Here is a 19,618-nt window from a genome sequence, read left to right on the forward strand (position 1 = left end):
TCGCTGTGACGTCACGTAGCTAGCTCCGCTCACTCAGCCCTGCGACGTGACGACGTGCAGTGGATGGCATGACAAGAGGGGAGGTGGGAGTGACTTGTTTTGGGTAGCAAGTGGGGAATTTCTTGTCTTGTCGTTCGCCGCTTCGTCCTGACCCTCATCAGCATGATGAAGATGTAATCCCGGCGACAGCCGTCTGTCTCACGTCACGGTAAATAATGAACTGAGAGCTGTCATGGCCGCCGCCGGTGTTTTACGCATCGTCTTCTGCAGTCCTTCCACTCCGAGAGGCCTCTTCTTTTGTCCTTTTTCATTTGTTTACATTTGTGAGCGGGCTACATTGTCGTTATTTTGGAATTGAGGACGCATAGGCCGTGTTTCGTTTCGTGTCTGGTCATCGATAAGCTAGCGGTTAGCTTGTCATCTGACTTGCTGCTGCTGTTGTTGTTTTCCAGCTAAACTGCAAGAATGGCCGAACAAGACCTTTGTCATCACCTGGACTCTATCGGGGAGGTCACCAAAGACGACCTCCTTCACAAATCCAAGGTGGGTCGTCGTCCTTCCCCCGTCATACATTTAGTGGATGGTGAGGATCTCCATCCGCTTCATGGTACTCAATAAACAAGAGCAGGGGTGGCACACTGTCATGAAGTTCATAACTAGACGGATAGATTGAAACTTTATTTATCCTTAAAGAAAATTCATCAACTAAAGCTACATTTAAATACTAAACACAGAGTCACTTACATCAAATCACGACTTAATTACAATAGTTGTTTTCAAATGTAGCCAGGAAAGTAAACATACGTGAAAAAGTACAGTAGCAAAGCATTTGTATTTTTTGTTACTTCCCACCACTGAGCAGGATGTCATGCGTGTAGTGTAATAAGTTCATTTTGTCTCTTCCTACAGGGAACGTGTCAATCATGTGGCGTCGCGGGGCCAAACTTGTGGGCGTGTCTTGAGGTACTTTTAATTTGTCAGTCTGTTTTTAAAAAGTGAGTGACACAAGAAGAGAATCCAATACAAAAGGCAAACTTTTTACAACAGGAGAAAAAAAATAAAAAATAAATCTACTTTCTTACCGATATCGTACACAGCGTGAAAAGTTTCAAATCAAACTGCTTTGTTGAAAAGTCTGGGCTCCCCCCCCACCCCTATTTTGTCTTAGAATGACTGCCCGTATGTAGGTTGTGGAGAGTCCTACTCGGATCACAGCACCCTGCATGCACAGGTAAGATTGAAATTCTTATGTTCACGCACAAGGATGCAAACTGGACACTTTGCCTTTGATCCAGGCCAAGAAGCACAACCTGACAGTGAACCTGACCACCTTCCGGATCTGGTGCTACGTGTGTGAGCGGGAGGTGTTCCTGGAGCGGAGGCCCCCGCTGGCGCCCGCGCTGGCGCCCGCCGTTCCGCACTGCGTCGCCTCGGAGGAGCAGGTGCGACCCCGTGAAGCGACCGGCGATCTGCGGAAGTGACGCTAAAACACTTTTTGCGTCACCTTCCAGGAAGCGGCGCCGCTGGCTCACCCGCTAAAAGCGGTGCCGATCGCCATGGGGGAAGAGGAAGGCTCCGAATCGGAGGAAGATGAGCTTAAACCCAGAGGTACTGCAAGCTGTGTGAGCAATTTGTACATAACCTTGATTTCTCTTTGTCTCCTCTAGTCAGACAATTCAACTTATTTATAGGTCACGGAATAAATGTTCATATCCGTCATCATCACAAACATGCAATTTTGCAGGTTTAACAGGGATGAAAAATATTGGCAACTCATGCTACATGAATGCAGCTCTTCAAGCCTTGTCCAACTGGTGAGTTGTTGCCAATCGAGAAAAAACGAACGATTGACACAGATTTTTTTGGCCCATCGTTGTGGAAGATTTCATTTTCTTGACTCAAAAGTTGTTTTTTCTTTGAATTCCTTTTTTTTTTTTTTGTTTGTTTCCGAGCAGTCCTCCTCTCACTCAGTACTTCCTGGACTGCGCCGGGCTGGTGCGCACTGACAAGAAGCCCGCTCTCTCCAAGAGCTACCAGAAACTCATCTCAGAGCTCTGGCATAAAAAGCGGTAAGAAGCAATAAAAGCCGAGAATCGTTTACAGATGCGTCTCAATAAACGGGGAGGAGCAGGTCAAGTTCTTCCAAATAAAATTGGTGTGAACGCTGCCATATAAAATGCACTGTTGATCTTTTGCAGACCCAGCTATGTCGTCCCGACCAGTCTGTCCCACAGCATCAAGCTGCTGAACCCCATGTTTCGCGGTTACGCGCAGCAGGTAGGGACAAGCACGGCAGGTAATTACACCTCATATCCCTCAACGCTGTTTTTTTTTTAAAGTCTCCTTTAGGTTGATAGTTCAGTAATAGTAATGTGATAAAACATACATAATGCAAATGTTAAATGTTGCGTAGCATTTAGTTGTCCTAGTCTGTCTAACCAACCACATGAACGAGTAGATACCAGGGGGGGAAAAAAAAAAAAAAAAAAAAAGATTCTGCCTTTTTCCATTCTTTTATAATGAGCAGTTGAAGAAAAGTTGGTTGCACAAAATTCAACTTTTTCTCCAATGGGACTTGTTTAAAAAAAATAGGGCATTGTGCAAAGGTCATTTCCAAATTTGAAGTTTGCAATCCCTGTTGAAAACAAATAAACAAAACATAATGGCAATGGATGATCAACCGCGATCCAGCATCTTTCTGAACTAGTGGTGGGAACCTCACGATACAATCTAACGATAACCCAAGTGTCAATATATATTGTTCAAGTAATAAATTCACAATAAAACTACTCAAGACATAAACTGATGTTTTTTTTCAATGACAAAAGTTTCTTTTTGTACCATCACTGAAACACAATATTAAAACTGGCGTTTGTGTAACATTGCAGAAGTAAATAAACACCGTGAATTCAATTAAATATTAAATCCAGAAACGCATGCAAAATAGGGATGTAACGATATCCAAACATCACGATACGATATCACGATACGATAATATCGCTTTGTGGGGGCGTTGGCGATATTTAAAAAAAGATCTCAATATTGTAGAAAAGAGAGCTCATACTAAAAAAAAAATATTGTCCTTTTGCACATAACAGCAATGCATATAAATCACCTACAATCGCTAATAACAATATTGAGGCACTTACTTGCTCATGCAAGCACACATTGATCACTTCACAAGCAAATTAGGTTCCCCTTCATCTGACCATTAGCATAGATTTCAAACATAGAAGGCCAAAACATCCCTAATGAAAATGACATTGCACTAATAAACTAGCCACTAGAGGGTGCTAGAACTGCACAACTATCGGAAGACAAAGTATCAAGATTTATCGTGATATCAATATATCGTCACACTCCTATTCTGAATCTGATGTGTGCCACTTGAAAACTAAACGTCGTAATTGTTGAACCAACGTCAAGCAATCGAGAAGTTTTAATTCCGGAAAAAAAAAAAAATTGTCACTGTCCAAAAAGGACACCCAGGAGTTCCTGCGTTGTCTGATGGACCAGCTCCACGAGGAGCTGAAGGAGCCGCTGAGCGAGTGCGGCGGCGGCGAGAGCAGCGACGGCGACGAGAGGCTGGACGGCGAGCGCTCGGCTGCCGAAGACGACTTCCTGTCGTGCGACTCGGGCTCCAACAGCGACCGCGGCAGCGAGACGCCCGCGCGGGACGAGTGCGACGGCGTCGGCACGGCGGGGGACGCCCCCGCGATCTCGGAGAAGGAGAGGCTGAAGGAGAAGCGGGCGTCGGGCTCTCCCTTCCGGGGACCCTCGCGGGACATGGACGAGGACGCCGACGTGGATACGACGGCTCCCGAGAGGGCCGAGGGAGAAGGCGACGCCGGGGACGTTACCGACGCACGACATCAAGAGAACAATCAAGGACAAGGAAACAACATGTCACGTGAGTCATCATCCTCAAGACGCTCGCTTGAGGATGAGGACCTTTTTTTTTTTTTTTTTTTTGTGTAATAATCCAAATCATTTCTCTCTTGTTTCAGCAGAGCCAGACAACGAAGCGGCGACGCAACGCGCGCATTCGACGCCCTGCAGCCCCGTGAGAAGCCTCCAGGAGCTCCACGCCAAACTCTCGTCCACTCCGCCTCGCTCCAGCCCGCTGCGATCTGCAAGCTCCTCGTACCCGTTCAAGAAAGGTGCGCGCGCTATTTCGGCAACGGAAAACGAAACAAAAATCATTTCGTCAGTGCGCATTTTTCACCGGACTAAAACCCTCACGAATAAAACAATAACTGGGACTAAATCGGTCTGCGTTCTCGTCGACTGATGAAGACGAGACGAAAATGTCCTCTGAATAAAAACTAGGGATGTAACGATATCCAAAAATCACAATACGATATTATCACGATGTGAAGCTCACGATACGATAACTATCACGATATTATGGGGAGGTTGGCGATATTTAAAAAAGGTCACAATATTGTGTAAAAAAAAAAAAAAAAAAAAAAAAGCCTTGTAAAAATTAACCTGCACTAAACAAAAACAAAAAAACTATCCACCAGAGGGTGCTATAGTTGCACAAATAGAAATTAACCTGACCTTGTCAACAGATGTGCTGCTTTCAATATCGTGACATGACGACGACAACGGTATAATTGTGGCAGTTTCGCTTTGTTATTATCGTAGCCATTTAAACATTAAACTAGACGTAAACATTTTTAAAAGGCATTTTAGGGTATTTCATACTACCTGTTGTCACTGTCTCACGTGTCATTTTGTTTTGTTTTCCAGCTCAGCTGCTGCCGATGTCCAGGAAGAAGAAGCAGTCGCACTATCGCAGCGTCATCTCCGACATATTTGACGGCTCCATCCTCAGCCTGGTCCAGTGCCTGACCTGCGACAGGGTACGAGTTCATCACCCATTGACCAACATTGTCCATGTGAATTCCGAGGCCGTCTGCGAGCACGGAAACGGACGGAATGGGACAGGAAATTTTGAATGGTCACTAGCTACTACTTTACAATTAACTCATTCATTCCGCGCCATTTTGACTTGAAGCAACCCCCTTCGCTCACAGCTGTTTTACTGGATTTCCATTGATTTTGCAAGGCTTAAAGAATATTGTGTTCTATTGCTATTTATATATTTAAAAAAAAACAAAAAAACATGGAACCTACCAAAAGAAGGATTAGCGTCTCTTCTTTCATCACGATAAAAAAGTATATTTGTATCTGTTTCCGTTTTGCAGCAATTAGCATCAGAATATAGCCAAGTTTCATCATTATTCACAAATGTGTTGGCAAAACAGCTTGTTGCAACATGGCCCTGGTTGATCTCTCATACTCTGCTGCCACCTGTTGGGTGTTTTTTGTAATCACTATCATTGCTTTAGCATTAAAAAAAACAACTTATAAAGTGGAGTGCAGGACAAAGTATGAATAAGGTATTTATACGTTTTTGGGATTGATTGATTGATTGATCCAGCGCAAATCTTGTGACTACATCAACAGGTGTCGACCACAGTGGAGACCTTCCAAGACTTGTCCTTGCCCATTCCCGGCAAAGAGGACTTGGCCAAGCTCCATTCGTCCATCCATCAGAACCTGCCTGTCAAAGCCAACGTGTGTCCCGAGACGTACGGATCTCAGGGCTGGATCTCCTTCATCATGGATTCCATACGACGGTTGGTCGCGTACCCACTTGTTCATATTATCGGGAACATCGAACAAAAGTTGAACGCGAACATACTTGTAATAAGTGTCGAATGTTGACAAACGAGGCATTTGCTCGGGACTAGGTTCGTGGTCTCGTGTATACCCAGCTGGTTCTGGGGGCCCATGGTGACCCTGGAGGACTGCCTGGCTGCCTTTTTTGCCGCCGATGAACTCAAAGGTTCGTTCCCGGTTGTAAAGGACCTCAATTATGTCGGGGCGGGGGGGGGGGGTCACCTCAATCACTGTTTGCTGTCCTTTGTCATTTTGCAGGAGACAACATGTACAGCTGTGAGAGATGTAAGAAGTGAGTATGTCATATCCATTGCTGCATTGATTTTTTTTTTTTCTTCCTCCATTCTTAATATTTCATGTTTATGCTTTCATTTGTGCAGGTTAAGAAATGGTGTCAAATACTGCAAAGTGCTCCGACTTCCAGAGGTATTGGTTTTATTTATTTTTTGGTAGCTATTAGTATTAATTTTGTCGGCCATTTTAAAATTTAGTCTCAGTTTTAGTCCAATTTCAGGCACGCTTGTTAGTTTTTAATTATAGTTAGTTAATCCTATTTTTGTTCAGTCATTTTTTTTGTCGACTATAAATCTAGCCTTTTAGTCTTTTAGTCCAAGAAAATAAAATGTATTAGTCTAGTTTTAGTCAGCAAAAACTGTCAACATTTTTAAGTCTACTTTTAGTCAGGACAACCATTTTACCTCTGTATATTTTTTTTGTCAGCATTTTACATTGAACCTTTTTGGATCTAAAACTATTTCACCTCAAATGTTCTCATCTTTTTGATGAAAAACAACTTGACAAACAATTACAGTGGCTACTATGGCTCGATGCTATGCGCTAGTAAGTTAGCCAGCATTAGTTAGCAGTCGCACTTAACATTATTGTTGCAACATTGTAGCCGTTGGATCAATATTAAGTTATAACTATAATTTCTTTTTTTTTTTTTTTACGTTTCACTGTGAATCCACCTCCTGTCTGTCCCACATGTGTTTGTGCTGTGTGTCACATGACAGTGTCACAGATGTGACAGATTAGCACAGACAATATTGTGTGTTTATTTTGTTGTTTGTGCCATAAACTGAATTTTTTTTTGCCTCATTTAAAAAAAACGAATCGACTTCTTCAATTTGTCCACCTGATTTCTGCAGCCCGACAAATGTTTCCCTTTTTCCTGATGTAGTAATTTGCACGTGTCACTTTGCAGATTCTGTGCATTCACCTGAAGCGCTTCCGGCACGAGGTGATGTACTCCTTCAAGATCAGCAACCACGTCTCCTTCCCGCTGGAGGGCCTGGACATGCGTCCCTTCCTGGCCAAGGACAGCGCGTCTCAAGTCACCACGTACGATTTGCTCTCCGTCATCTGCCACCACGGCACCGCTGGAAGTACGACAACAAGATGAAGGCGCGTGTTCACGCTCGCGAAATCCCAAAATAAATCCCCCCCCCCCCCCCCCCCCCCTGTTTGCTCTCGGCCGCCTCGCCAGGTGGACACTACATCGCGTACTGTCAGAACGTCATCAACGGTCAGTGGTATGAATTTGATGACCAGTACGTCACGGAGGTCCACGAGACGGTGGTGCAGAATGCGGAAGCTTACGTGCTCTTCTACAGGTAAGCCTCCTGGAGATCACCGTTGGAGCCTATCCCAGCCGGCTTTAGGCAGTACAGTGATGCCTCGGCTGACGAACGCTTTAGCTCACGAACTTTTCGCCTCACGAACATTACATTCGCGAGAATTTAGTCTCTGCTGACGAACTACTTTTGGGCGGACGAACCAAACCGCGCGGTCGAACGGCACCACGGTGGCGGCCACGAGAAGCTGACGCACGCTCACGGCGTCCCACTTCGTCACCCCCTTTCTTTTAGTGCGGACGCGGTTTGTGTTTGATAGACATTTTGAGTGTACTTTTGCTATTATGGGAGCGAAAAAGACCCCACAACAGGCTAGTGTTAAGCCGAATGCTTACCAGCGAGGGACGGCGATTCGGCGGCGCGTTTGCATTGTAGTCAATGTAGTTGGCGCCACTAAAAAAAGCGAAAGTGCCATCACGTACCTCAAAAATCGTGCCACGGCTGTTTAGTCCCAGGAAAGAGGTGAAAGTAGTTGGCGGTGCTCACTTTTTGTTGACTCGCTAAAGTGCTCCACTTCCTTGTTCACCAAGGGACACGCCTCCTCCGCTCCGGTGAGCACGAAAGTGCGAATGAGCGACAACCGTTCCATAAACACTCGACGCGGTGAAACGCTCGCGAATGAAGTAAGTCCACCATTGCTACTATCCTTAAGAACTACCATCACAAAGTAAAATAAAACCACTTTATTATACAGTACAATTTATTTCTTTAATTACAATACAATAGCACATTTATTATACATAAAATAAGGTATATTTTTGTGTAGTTTTAAGGCTTATTTAGTCGAAAATTATGTTTTATAGGGACCTGGGAACGGATTATTCTCATTTTAATGGTTTCTTATGGGAAATAAATGTTCGGAAGAAGAACTTTTCGGCTTACACACACTTTCTGGGAACCAATTAAGTTCGTGAGCTGAGGTATCACTGTATATTAATCTAATATATACTATTAATTTAAGGAATAAAAATGACTATGTATTAGGGGTGTGAATTGCCTGGTACCTGACGATTCGATTCGTATCACGATTCACAGGTCACGATTCGATTCGATACCGATTAATCCCGATACGAATTTATAACTCGATTGTTGCGATTTTTTTCATTCAAATTTAGAAAATACTAATCAGTAAGCTTGTAGAGTGTAAGATTTATATGAAAATGTATTATTTATTTATCTGAAACTTCATTCTTATACAGGTTGTAATCAGTTTCATGCTTGAACAGCATTAAAATAAAATATTAAGGCTTAATGTTCCGTTCATATAACATTCTTCCCTGCTTAAGGTGTGAACCCTAACCCAAAGTAAGACGTTTTGTTGAAATTTTTTCCATTAAAAATGGAAGTTCAAAAATCGATTCAGCCGCCTATTGAATCGATTCGAGAATTGCGCGATGTAGTATCGCGATATATTGCCGAATCGATTTTTTTAAACACCCCTACTATGTATAGTAAGTTTTTTGTTTTTTGTTTTTTTTAAACGACCATGTATCGTAAGGCTTTTTTTTTTGGTAATGAAAAATGGCTTTTTAAAAAATGGTTTTTTTTTTTTTTTTTTTTTTTAAACGACCATGTATAGGAAGGCATTTTTTTTTTTAAATAAAAAATGACTATGTATAGTAAGGCATTTTTAAACCATGTATAGTAAGGCAATTCTTTATGTTAATAAAAAAAAAAAAACTTTTTTTTTTTTTTTTAAAACAACCATGGAAGGAATTATTTTTTTTTTTTGTTAATTAAAAAGCGACCATGTATAGTGAGCCATTTTTTTTTTTTGTTTATAAAAAATGACTATGTATAGTAAGGCAATTTTTTTGTTAATAAAAAACGACCGACCATGTATAGTGAGGCATTTTTATTTTGTTGATTTAATGTTTATTATATTTATAATATTATATATTTAATACAATTTCTTGCCCAGCCCCACTGGGTTAAAAAAAAAAAAAAAAAAAAAAAAGAGCAAATGTTATGACCGCGTTAGCACGAGGAGCTTCTTTACCACTTCTTCTTGCAATATATTTACGCTGCATCTCTTCCTTTAGACCTCAGTGCTGCCGACTAGCAAGTTGTGGCACATCGTGGTACTGCACTAAAGGCGCACGACTCTAATTTTGGACATTTTTGCTTTGGCGTAGGAAAAGCAGCGAGGAGTCTGTGAGAGAACGTCAGAAGGTGGTGGCGCTGGCCAGCGCCAAGGAGCCCAGCCTGTTGCAGTTCTACATTTCGCGAGAGTGGCTCAACAAGTTCAACACCTTCGCAGAACCGGGCCCCATCGCCAATCACACCTTCCTTTGTCACCACGGAGGTGCGTGGCGTCCTCTCACTTAGCCGGGAGAACGTCAACGAATAGCTGGCAGTCGCATTTATTGGGAGGGAGTTGTCATTTTTATTAAGAAAAATGTTCCGAAAAAGTCACAATTACATTGAGGGGAAAAAAAAAAAAAAAAAAAGTCATAGCTACACTGCGAGTGAAAAGAAAATTTTCATTCTTACTTTTAAAATAAAACCATAGTTTGACTGTGGAAAATTAATATTGTGAGGGGGGGAAAAAAATCCAAATTTTATTGAATAAAATATGAAAGGTTAGAATCTTGTGTGGAAAAAGTTTTCTATTTTATCAGAGTAGTTTTATTGAGGGAGGAAAAAAAAAAAAAAGTTCAAATTTTATGATGAAAAGGGTTCTCAAATTCTACAAGAGTAATTAAATGTTATGACTAAAACAACATTTTATGAAAGTCTTGTATTAAAAAATAAATACATTAAATATTACTAGAAAGTCAATTTTAGTGAAGGGAAACATCATCATTTCATAATAATTAAATAAACTTTTTGTTGTTTTTGATGAAACTGTAATGCAGTATATCAAAATGACCACTAGGTAGTGCACCCGCACACATTACTGTGTGCTACTGAAACGCTTTGAAAGAACTGGCAAAAAGAAAAATAATTTTGAGAGGTATACATTTCTCAGTAGATTATTGTTGTGCGTGTTCACTTTGTCAAACTGGGAGCTGTTTTGAAAATATTTCGAGACAAATTCCTTGCTCTTTGTTTTTCCAGGCATCCCGCCTAATAAATCCCACTACATCGACGACCTGGTCGTTATCGTGCCGCAGAATGTGTGGGAGTACCTTTACAACAGGTGAGCATTTTCAACATGTGCGCGCTGTCCAAATTGGAGTAGTGGTATTTAAGTTACATTAAGGGAATTATTAACATTTTCGCAGAATAAAAGTGGTAATTTCATAAAGATTTTTTTTTCAGTTTCATTGTGAACAATGTTGGAATTGTCACTGAAAAACAAATGGAGCTTTAGAGAGAATTCTTTTAAAATTTTACGACCAAAACGATTGAGATTTCTTAGAGTGAAAAATGTAAATTCCACTTTTTCTCACTCACCGAAATAATGATTTTTTGTTGTTGAATTATTTTATTTCATTGAGAAAAATGTCACTATATTCATTAAATAAAAATTTGTAATATTATTGCAAAAAAAAAAAAAAATCCCCCAAAAAAATATTTTCCTGAGAATTTACATTCCAGGATTTTCATATTGTGAAAAAATAATAGTTTTCATTAGAAACAAAATATTTAATATTGAGAAAAATGACCAAATTTTCACAACAAAAGAGTGGCAATTAAAAAAATGTTAAATTTTTGTGTGAGAGAAAAATTGGTAGTTTTATTGCTTAAAATTTAAAAAAGAAAAGAAAAGAAAATCAGTTTTCACAAAAAAAATATTCCTGAGAAATGATATGCCAGGATTTTCATATTGTGAAAAATCCTAATTGTTTTCATTAGAAACAAAAATATTTATTATTAAGAAAAAGAACCTCATTTTCACAACGAAAGAGCGTCAATCAAATTTTTTTGTGTGCAGTTTCGGAGGCGGCCCTGCAGTCAACCACCTGTACGTGTGCGCCATCTGCCAGGTGGAGATCGAGGCGCTCGCCAAACGCCGGAAAATGGAAATCGACACCTTCATTAAGGTACGACGTCGACTTCGACGCGGCTTTTTTGCTCGCGTGTCAAAGTGAAACGACGCCCTAAAATTGACGACGCCCGTGTTGTTGTTGCGCAGCTCAACAAAGAGTTTCAGGCCGAGGAGGCGCCCGGCGTCATCTTGTGCATCAGCATGCAGTGGTTCCGCGAATGGGAGAGTTTTGTTAAAGGCAAAGACAACGGTAACCGCTCGGCTCTTCAAAGTCGGACCGCGTGGTTCATGTAAATTGCAGCGGCTGTGTTGCGACGGAAGGTCCACTAATCCCGTCCGTCTGCTCGCAGAGCCCCCCGGTCCCATCGACAACAGTAAGATCGGCGTCATGAAAGGTGGACACGTTCAGCTCAAGCAAGGTCAGACTCGTCTCACCCGGCACACAGGAAATCTTGAAAAAAACAAAAAAAAAACGAAACGCGTGCATCCCTTCCACCAGGTGCAGACTACGGTCAGATTTCCGAAGAGACGTGGCAATACTTGATGGGAATTTACGGCGGGGGTCCCGAGATCGCCATGAGACAGACGCTGGTCCCGGCCGACCCCGACGGACTCCACGGGGAGAGGAAGATCGAAGCCGAGACCAGAGCGCTCTGACAAGGTTGGAATCCGCAACTTTCAACTTTTTTTTTTTTTTTTTAAATCGTGTTTTTAATTAAATCGTTTTTAAATTGTACCGTGTCCTTGAGGGTCTAGAAAGGCACTTATAAATATAATGGATTATTATTATCATTATTATCATTATTATTTCAACACCAAAATCTTCAACCAACTAACATAATGCTAACACAATGTGAAAAGACACGTCATTTAAAATTCTCTCTTTCTTTTGTTTTTCTCTTTCTTTCTCTTTTATTAGTAGTGGATGAAGTTAAAGTTGATAACATTTAATATTTGGTGGCATAACCCGTTAGTTGCAACATCTGCATTAATCCTGCGAACGCATCGACTTCACTTCCTTTCACATTTGAAATGCTTTTCCAGGCCTTTTCCGCAGCCTCTTTCAGTTTATTTCTGGGGTTTCTCCCTTGAAAAGCGAGTTAACTTCAAACAAAAGCCAGATGCTCTGTCCAGATGTCAATGCCGTGAAATCAAAGCCGTACTTTTTTTTTTTTTTTTTTTCTTCTCAACTTTTTGTCTCACCTTTTGACGTGAACCCCAAATGTAACTTTGAAAAGGGTCTGCACAAGTTAACGGTAGCAGTTGGCATCCCCCCCGTTAACCGTTTACCGGAATCTTGGACTCCTGACGTCCGACACGGCTGACGTCAGCCATGAAAATTCCGACGCCGCTATTGAAACAGCTGCCTCTCAAATCATGCTTAACGCCGGCTGCTTTTCTCCTTTTCTCCCGACAGCGCCTTCCTTCCTCGCTCCCTCCCACACAGCTGAAGAATTTTGCACCTGGACGAAGACGGCCATCGTGAGTAGAATGTAAACGTGCAGGACAGGATTTTTTTTTTTAAAACCTCATCATGTCATGGCTGTCATGTCATGGGGCAACGCCGCCGCCGCCCCGGAGACGTGAACGATTTGATTGTGTTTGTTGTCGGCCTTACGTTATTTATAACTCGCGTAGCAACCTGCTACCACAACACCGGCAAGTCAAACGCACGTCTGAGCCCTCAGGAATGTCTCGCAAGTGCACAACAAAAGCATCCCAGCGTGCACACGTGCGATACAATCATAACACATTATTAAGAATAAGAATAAGAATAAAAAAAACATGGCACCTTAAAATAGGTGCCAGGGAAAGTTCAGATACAGGACATCGGGGGGGAGAAGTATTGCTTCGACTTGAGTGGAAAAGTCAATATTTTGATTAATTATATTTAGTGTATGTACGAAATCTTTAAATCCAAGACTAAACTGAAAACATGAGTGAAACTATAAAAATTAAAAAAAAAATTAAAAACCTAAATTAGCTAATAATAAGAAATGATGAAATGCACCTTAATTGTATGTCCTTTTTTTCATATGAAAGAATTTTGAACACAAGAAGAAGTTGATGGTTTTTAGGTTAGCTTAATGCTAACATATGATGCCAAACACCATAGACTGGCTCACGTTAATTAGCATAGATGTTAGCGTAATCATAAACGTCCGCAGAGCAGCGGCACTTACAAACAAAGCAAGAACGCGTTGTTGAAAAAATAAAAATAAAACAAAATATTCAACCAAAACATGAACATTCTAACTTATTGAAGCTAGCTTAGCGCTAACATATAATGTGTGTAAACGCCATACACAGGCTAATGTACATTAGCATAGATGTTAGCGTAAGTCTCACCTGCTATTTTTAGCACACACGGAGCAGCAATGCACGCAAAACACTCACAGGCATATATTCTTTTCTGCGTTTGTGGCGTTTTATTTAGTAGGGGACCTTCTCTGCCTCTTCTTCTGGCTCTTACTTTTGTTGCAGATGTCAACGCTGCCTGGCAATCGTTTAAAAATCGACAATAGATGCGGGGAGGGACACTGAATATCCAATCAAAGTGAATTGTGCTGTCGTGTACGTGCCATTAATTGCAAAAGTATTTTCCAAATGTGCTAGTGTGTGTTTTTTGTTTTGTTTTTTTGTTTTTTGCTCATGTTTGAGCACGTAGCATGGCGTGGAATTTTATTTTTAATCCCCCCCCCACCAAATCATTTGATGACTGTTTGTGGTACGACTAGCGACGCTTTGAAAACATTCAACAGTGGATGTCGGCCTCGTTTCGACAGGATGTCTTAATGTGTAGTGTACACATGATGTACTACTTGCTGAAATGATTAAATATGGTATTTAATGATGTCACCTTTTGTTGTCATTATTTTGGAGTTTAATTTTGATGCCCAGCTGGAGTCGACGGAAAGATTTGTTGCTATGTCGTGCTCAAATTATGACTACGGTTTTTTTTTTATAAATAAATTTAGTAATAATAATAAATACAAGAAAAAAATATAATAAATAATAATAAAATACATAATTTAATAATTTAATTAATAATATATAATATATATATATTATAATATATATATTTTATATATATTCTGTTAGATGAATATAATTTTATAAGGGATACTTGACTCATTAAGCCGTTTTCAGCAGTAAAAAGTTAATATTTTGCCCAGAATTAATTTGATAACTTCATTATTTTTCATGTACAATTAATACCACAATAAAAAATAAAAAATTCTATTTGCTGTCGACTGATGATGACATCACCTGCGCGGAGGAAGTAGGTCACGACCAATCATGGCTCACCTGTTTTCTGAGTTTGGTCAGCAAACTGAGCCATGATTGGTCTTTACTCGTGATGTCATCATCAGTCAACCGCAAGTGAAAAAATTAGTATAAGGTATTAATTGTACATGAAAAATAATGAAGTTACCAAATTCTGGATAAAAAAAAATTAACTGAAAATGGCTCAACGAGTCAAGCATCCCTTTAAAAACCAAAATTTTCCACTTGCATTTGCCAATGATGACATCACGTGCTGCGAGGAAGCAGATGACGACCAATTATGGCTCAGTTTGCTTACCAAACCTCGGAAAACAAGTGAGCTATGATTGGTGATGTCATCTTCAGTCGACGTATTAGTTTTTAAAAGTATTAATTCTACGTGAAAAAATAATGTTATCAAATTAATTCTGGACAAAATATGAACTTTTTACGACTGAAAATGGCTCAATGAGTCAAGTATCCCCATAAAAACGATTTTTTTTCTTGTGTGACAGTAAATTACAAATTCCTTGTGCAGTTATGCTTTGAAACTAATATTCTGTATGACAATATTGGCTAACTATGTGACACGCTTTCCTGTGTAGCGTTAGTGTACGCGATGAATAATATTTAGTGAGGAAATCCAGTGTCGTCGACAGACAGTGGTGGTAATCATTTGCGTAATGTTTCCCTGACTAATAACACTTTTGTGTTGACCTTGGAAAGTTTGCGGGTGTTGAAAGCAAAGCCGAAGCACGGAAGCCCCTTATTTTGCCCGCAGTCGGCATATTTTGCCAGCGGGACCGCAAAAAAAATAAATAAAAGGTTTTCCGGGAGAAAGTCAATTGTTGGCAACGTCGATGAGTCACAATACGGCCGAGTGCGAGTGAACACGGCTGAAAATGTTTGCGGTTACGCAAGCAGACATTTATTTTTTTATTTTGAACCAAGCAGAAAAATCCAGAAACAAATCCATTTAGCTGTCATAAGCATCCCAAGACACAATTTATTTATTTTTTTAAATAAATGGCAAAGAAAATGTTTTTTTTTTTTTTTTAAATATAAAAGAAAACTGCGAGTCTTCAAGCAATTTAGCGTACCCGAACGGTTCCATTATGAAACAAACAAGTCTTTTTTTGTAAACAGCAAAAAACAGTTTAGCCTTGAATGAATCTAATTTTTTTTTTTTTGCAAAAATAAATCTATATAATTTGAATGACTATTTTGAGTCTGAGTATGTTTTTTTTCTCTCTCAAAAAGAACATTTTAAACTTAACACCTGACTTGTTTTTTTGTCAACCAACAAATTTTTATCTTTTCCCCGCAAACGTAAGAGAATCTAGCAAAAAAAATTTTTTGTAAACGTTTTTTTCATCAACCTTCAATGCAATTTTTCATAACGTGAGAGACTATTTCTTATGTGTTTTCAGAAAGACAAACTTGAATCACGATTTTTTCAACGGCAATCGACGTTTTAGTCCTCAATGAAGGTGATAAAATGTTTTCGTAAAATCTCAAGGAAAATCTGCATATTTTTTTTTAGCAATGCTAAAAAAAAATATTTTTTATGTTTTTTCTTTATGTGTAGCTTTCAATGAACACTTATTAAAACTTTTTTATAAATTAAAAAAAATAAAATAAATTTAAACAGCTAGTCGTGACTTATTTTATGTGTAGTTATTTTTTAAAACCAAAAACTCGTGAGTTGTGCGCCTCCTCGCCCGTTGATGGTCCGTGTCCCCAGGCTAGCGTCGATGCATGTTTCGACATCGCACGTGTGAGGAAAACACGGCGGAATCCTCAATGAATACTTTTGTGGTCTCCAGCTCAGACTGTCATCATCATCATCATCATCATCATCGACGGGTGGGTGGAGGCTAACGCAGACTACAAATATGGACCCGCCTCTCGTCCCACTCTTACTTTTCAGCACGCAGCCGTTCCTTGCGCTCCTGTTTTGTTTTGTTTTGGTTCTCTTGGCCTGCCGCCACTTGTCAGCCGGATCCCAAAAACGGGCTCGTTCTTCCGTCATGGCGGTCATGTTCCGAAACGTCGTCTTCTCCTGTTTTGTTTTCTACGCCGTCCTGCTGCTGCTCAAGATGTACGTGCTCGCCTTCATCACCGGACAAGTCAGGCTGCGCAAGAAGGTCGGTCACTCGCTCACTCAAATGCTTTCACAGTGGGTGGGTGGGTGAGTGAGTGTTTTGAGAATTAATAGTGGAAGTATTTGTGAGTGAGTGGATGAATGTTTTGGGAATGAGTGAGTGAGTGTATGTTTTGAAAATGAATGGTAGAAGAGTGAGTGAGTGAGTCAAAGTGAATGAATGAATGGTTTGAAAATGAATGGTGAATGACTGAGTGCATGTTTGAGAATGAATAGTGGAAGTATTTGTGAGTGGATGAATGTTTTGAAAATGAGTGAGTGAGTGATTGAATGTTTTGAAATTGAGTGAGTTAGTGGGTGTTTGAGAATGATTAGTGAAATTATTTGTGAATGAATGGATGAATGTTTTGAGAATGAATGAGAATAAGTTTTGAAAATGAATGTTAGGTGAGTGAGTGAGTGAGTGTTTTGAGAATGAATAGTGAGTGAGTGTATGTTCTGAAATTGAGTGAGTGGGTGTTTGAGAGTGAATAGTGAAAGTATTTGTGTGTGAGTGGATGAATGTTTTGAGAATGAGTCAGTGTATGTTTTGAAACCGAATGGTAGAAGAGTAAATGAGTGAGTGTGTGTGTTTTGAGAATGAGTGAGGGAGTGGATGTTTGAGAATGAATAGTGGAAGTATTTGTGAGTGAGTGGATGAATGTTTTGAGAAAGTGAGTGAGTGTATATTTTGAAAAGGAATGATGAGAAGGATGAATGAGTGAGCGAATGAATGTTTTGAGAGTGAATAGTGAATGAGTGAGTGGATGTTTGAGAGTAAGTGAGTGAGTGTTTTCAGAATGAATAGTGATGGATGTATTTTTTGAGAATGGATGGTGAACGAATGAATGAGTGGATGTTTGCGAATGAATAGTGGAAGTATTTGTGAATGAGTGAATGTTGGATGGATGAATGCCATGAGTAAGTGAAATGCTCTTAATAGATGAAAAGATGGAAGGATTTCTTAATGAAAAGAGGATGAATGGAAGGGGTGAATGAGTGAATGATCAATCCAGCCCCTGAGATTAAAGAGTGAAAGTTTCAGTTAGTGTTTTGTTGTTATTTTGAAGGCTTTTGCCAACCCAGAAGACGCAATGAGGCACGGAGGACTGCAATATCACAGGCTGGACCCCGACGTGGAAAGATGTCGTAGGTATGTTACACAAAAATTGTCTGAGTACTGTTACACTGTAATAACACAGTCATAGCACTTGTTCATTGCCATATTCATACTATTATATCAAGCTGTCATAACAATGTCACCACACCGTCACAACGCTATGTACACCAATTATACTCATTGTATGCTGTCTGAGCGCTATTACGCGGTAATAACAAAGTCGTATTACTATTACACTATCGCAACACGTCACTTTACATCTGTGACGCATTTCCTTGCACGGCAGAGCTCACCGCAACGACATGGAGAACATCTTCCCCTTCCTCTTCCTGGGCGCCATCTACTCCATGACGGGCCCGTCGCTGGCCGTGGCCCGCCTCCACTTCCTGGCGTTCACGACGGCCCGCGTGCTGCACAGCGTGGCCTACCTGGCGGCGCTGCCGGCGCCCGCCCGCTCGCTGGCCTACCTGGCGGCGCAGGTGCCCTGCCTGTCCATGGCGCTGCAGATTCTGGCGGCCGTCGCCACGTACGCGTAAAGGCCGGCCCCGGCGGCGGACGTTTATTGAAGGCGGCGGGCGCGAGGGGCCGTTTCCCAAACTGACGCCCGACATAGAAGGCAATTTGGTGGTTTCGTTCACGTTGGAAAAAATGTGGCCGTCGGTGAATCGAATCGTCTTCTGCAATCGGTGCATACGTGTTTTTCGTAAACACCTTTCTTTTTCAAATTTTCAACGAAGCTTTTTGTAAACATCAAATAAAATGTCGTTTACCGGCATCCATTCGCGAATCCTAAATAAACGTAAACATACGTGTTTTCGGAAACAGTTTTTTCATCGTCGAACATATTGCTAAACAAAAACATCTGTTTCAGTTGTTATTTTGTCTTTTTTTTCCTGATAAAAATGTGATTTTTTGTAAATAGCAAAAGAAATATTCGTATTATTTTTTTCTAGGGATGTAACGATAAGCGCGATATCGTGATATTAAAACTGCCACAAAATATCGTCGCCGTCATGTTCACGATATTTAAATGCGGCACATTGTTAAAAAAAATAAATAAATAAATAAAAATTATTTTTTGGTGCAATTTAATTTTCATTAGTGATGTTTTGGCCCTTCTGTGTTTAAAATTGTCAGATGAAGGGGAACTTGATGTGAGCATTGATAACATAACATAATATAAAAAAAAAATTCGGGGGTGGGGGGGGGGAAGAAAACAAAAAAGCTTGTGAACATCTGACTGTTTACGCTACTGTTAACAATTTTAAATTAAACTTTAACGTGCTTGTTTTTATAAACATCAAAGTCATTTTCGAGTCTCGATGTGATGTCATTTTATTGACATGTTTTTGGATACACTTTTTTTTTTTTTTTAAACATGCAAATGCTAATTTGGATTTCCTGACTGGACGTCCGATTTGCGATGACGATTTTGAGGCGGGGCGAGTTTGGGAAACCCGCGTTTTCATCCGGATGTTTGCACACAAACAATTTGTCTGCTGTGTTGTGACAGCATCGACAATCGCGTCACGCTCGCTCATTTTGTTTTTTTTTTCTTTACTTGAAAACTCGAAGGAAGCTCCTGACATGGACTGAATATTTCATGTTTCTGAATATTTATTTATTATTTAACAAGCCTATTTTTTTTGTGGTTGTATGTTTGTGTGCGAGAAATAAAAGTGTGTTAAAATGGCATTTGTTGGCGGGTTACAAATTATTATTATTTATGCTCATTTCCATAGCCTGTCGATGGCGCTCGTGTCCACTTTTTGGGCAAGAAATGTTGACATTTTGCACCATAAAATTAAGAATTTCTCCCTGAACATTCA

At 40.3% G+C, this 19,618-nt stretch overlaps 2 protein-coding genes across 3 annotated transcripts; both read left to right on the forward strand.

The window, feature by feature from the left end:
- The first annotated feature begins 35 nt into the window (after window positions 1–35).
- Window positions 36–14,118, forward strand: usp20 (ubiquitin specific peptidase 20). Of its 2 annotated transcripts, none has more exons than XM_077496572.1 (25): window positions 36–208; window positions 453–543; window positions 910–963; window positions 1,169–1,231; window positions 1,296–1,442; window positions 1,512–1,608; window positions 1,745–1,814; window positions 1,956–2,069; window positions 2,199–2,277; window positions 3,481–3,910; window positions 4,008–4,160; window positions 4,756–4,868; window positions 5,476–5,648; window positions 5,763–5,857; window positions 5,950–5,983; window positions 6,072–6,117; window positions 6,896–7,076; window positions 7,178–7,304; window positions 9,461–9,630; window positions 10,386–10,467; window positions 11,206–11,314; window positions 11,407–11,509; window positions 11,610–11,678; window positions 11,759–11,920; window positions 12,677–14,118. In XM_077496572.1, exons 2-24 carry the CDS (start codon window positions 466–468, stop codon window positions 11,914–11,916), a joined length of 2,745 nt encoding a protein of 914 aa, XP_077352698.1. In that variant the 5' UTR covers window positions 36–208; window positions 453–465; the 3' UTR covers window positions 11,917–11,920; window positions 12,677–14,118. The 2 variants fall into 2 exon arrangements, with proteins under 2 accessions (XP_077352698.1, XP_077352699.1); XM_077496573.1 differs by having other exon boundaries at window positions 4,011–4,160.
- A 2,316-nt stretch (window positions 14,119–16,434) lies between these two features.
- ptges (prostaglandin E synthase) lies at window positions 16,435–19,484 on the forward strand. Its single transcript, XM_077497594.1, has 3 exons — window positions 16,435–16,673; window positions 17,740–17,822; window positions 18,076–19,484. Exons 1-3 carry the CDS (start codon window positions 16,557–16,559, stop codon window positions 18,323–18,325), a joined length of 450 nt encoding a protein of 149 aa, XP_077353720.1. The 5' UTR covers window positions 16,435–16,556; the 3' UTR covers window positions 18,326–19,484.
- Window positions 19,485–19,618: the final 134 nt, after the last annotated feature.

This window comes from Festucalex cinctus, chromosome 15 (genome assembly GCF_051991245.1).
Source record: "Festucalex cinctus isolate MCC-2025b chromosome 15, RoL_Fcin_1.0, whole genome shotgun sequence".
NCBI classification, from domain to species: Eukaryota; Metazoa; Chordata; class Actinopteri; order Syngnathiformes; family Syngnathidae; genus Festucalex; species Festucalex cinctus.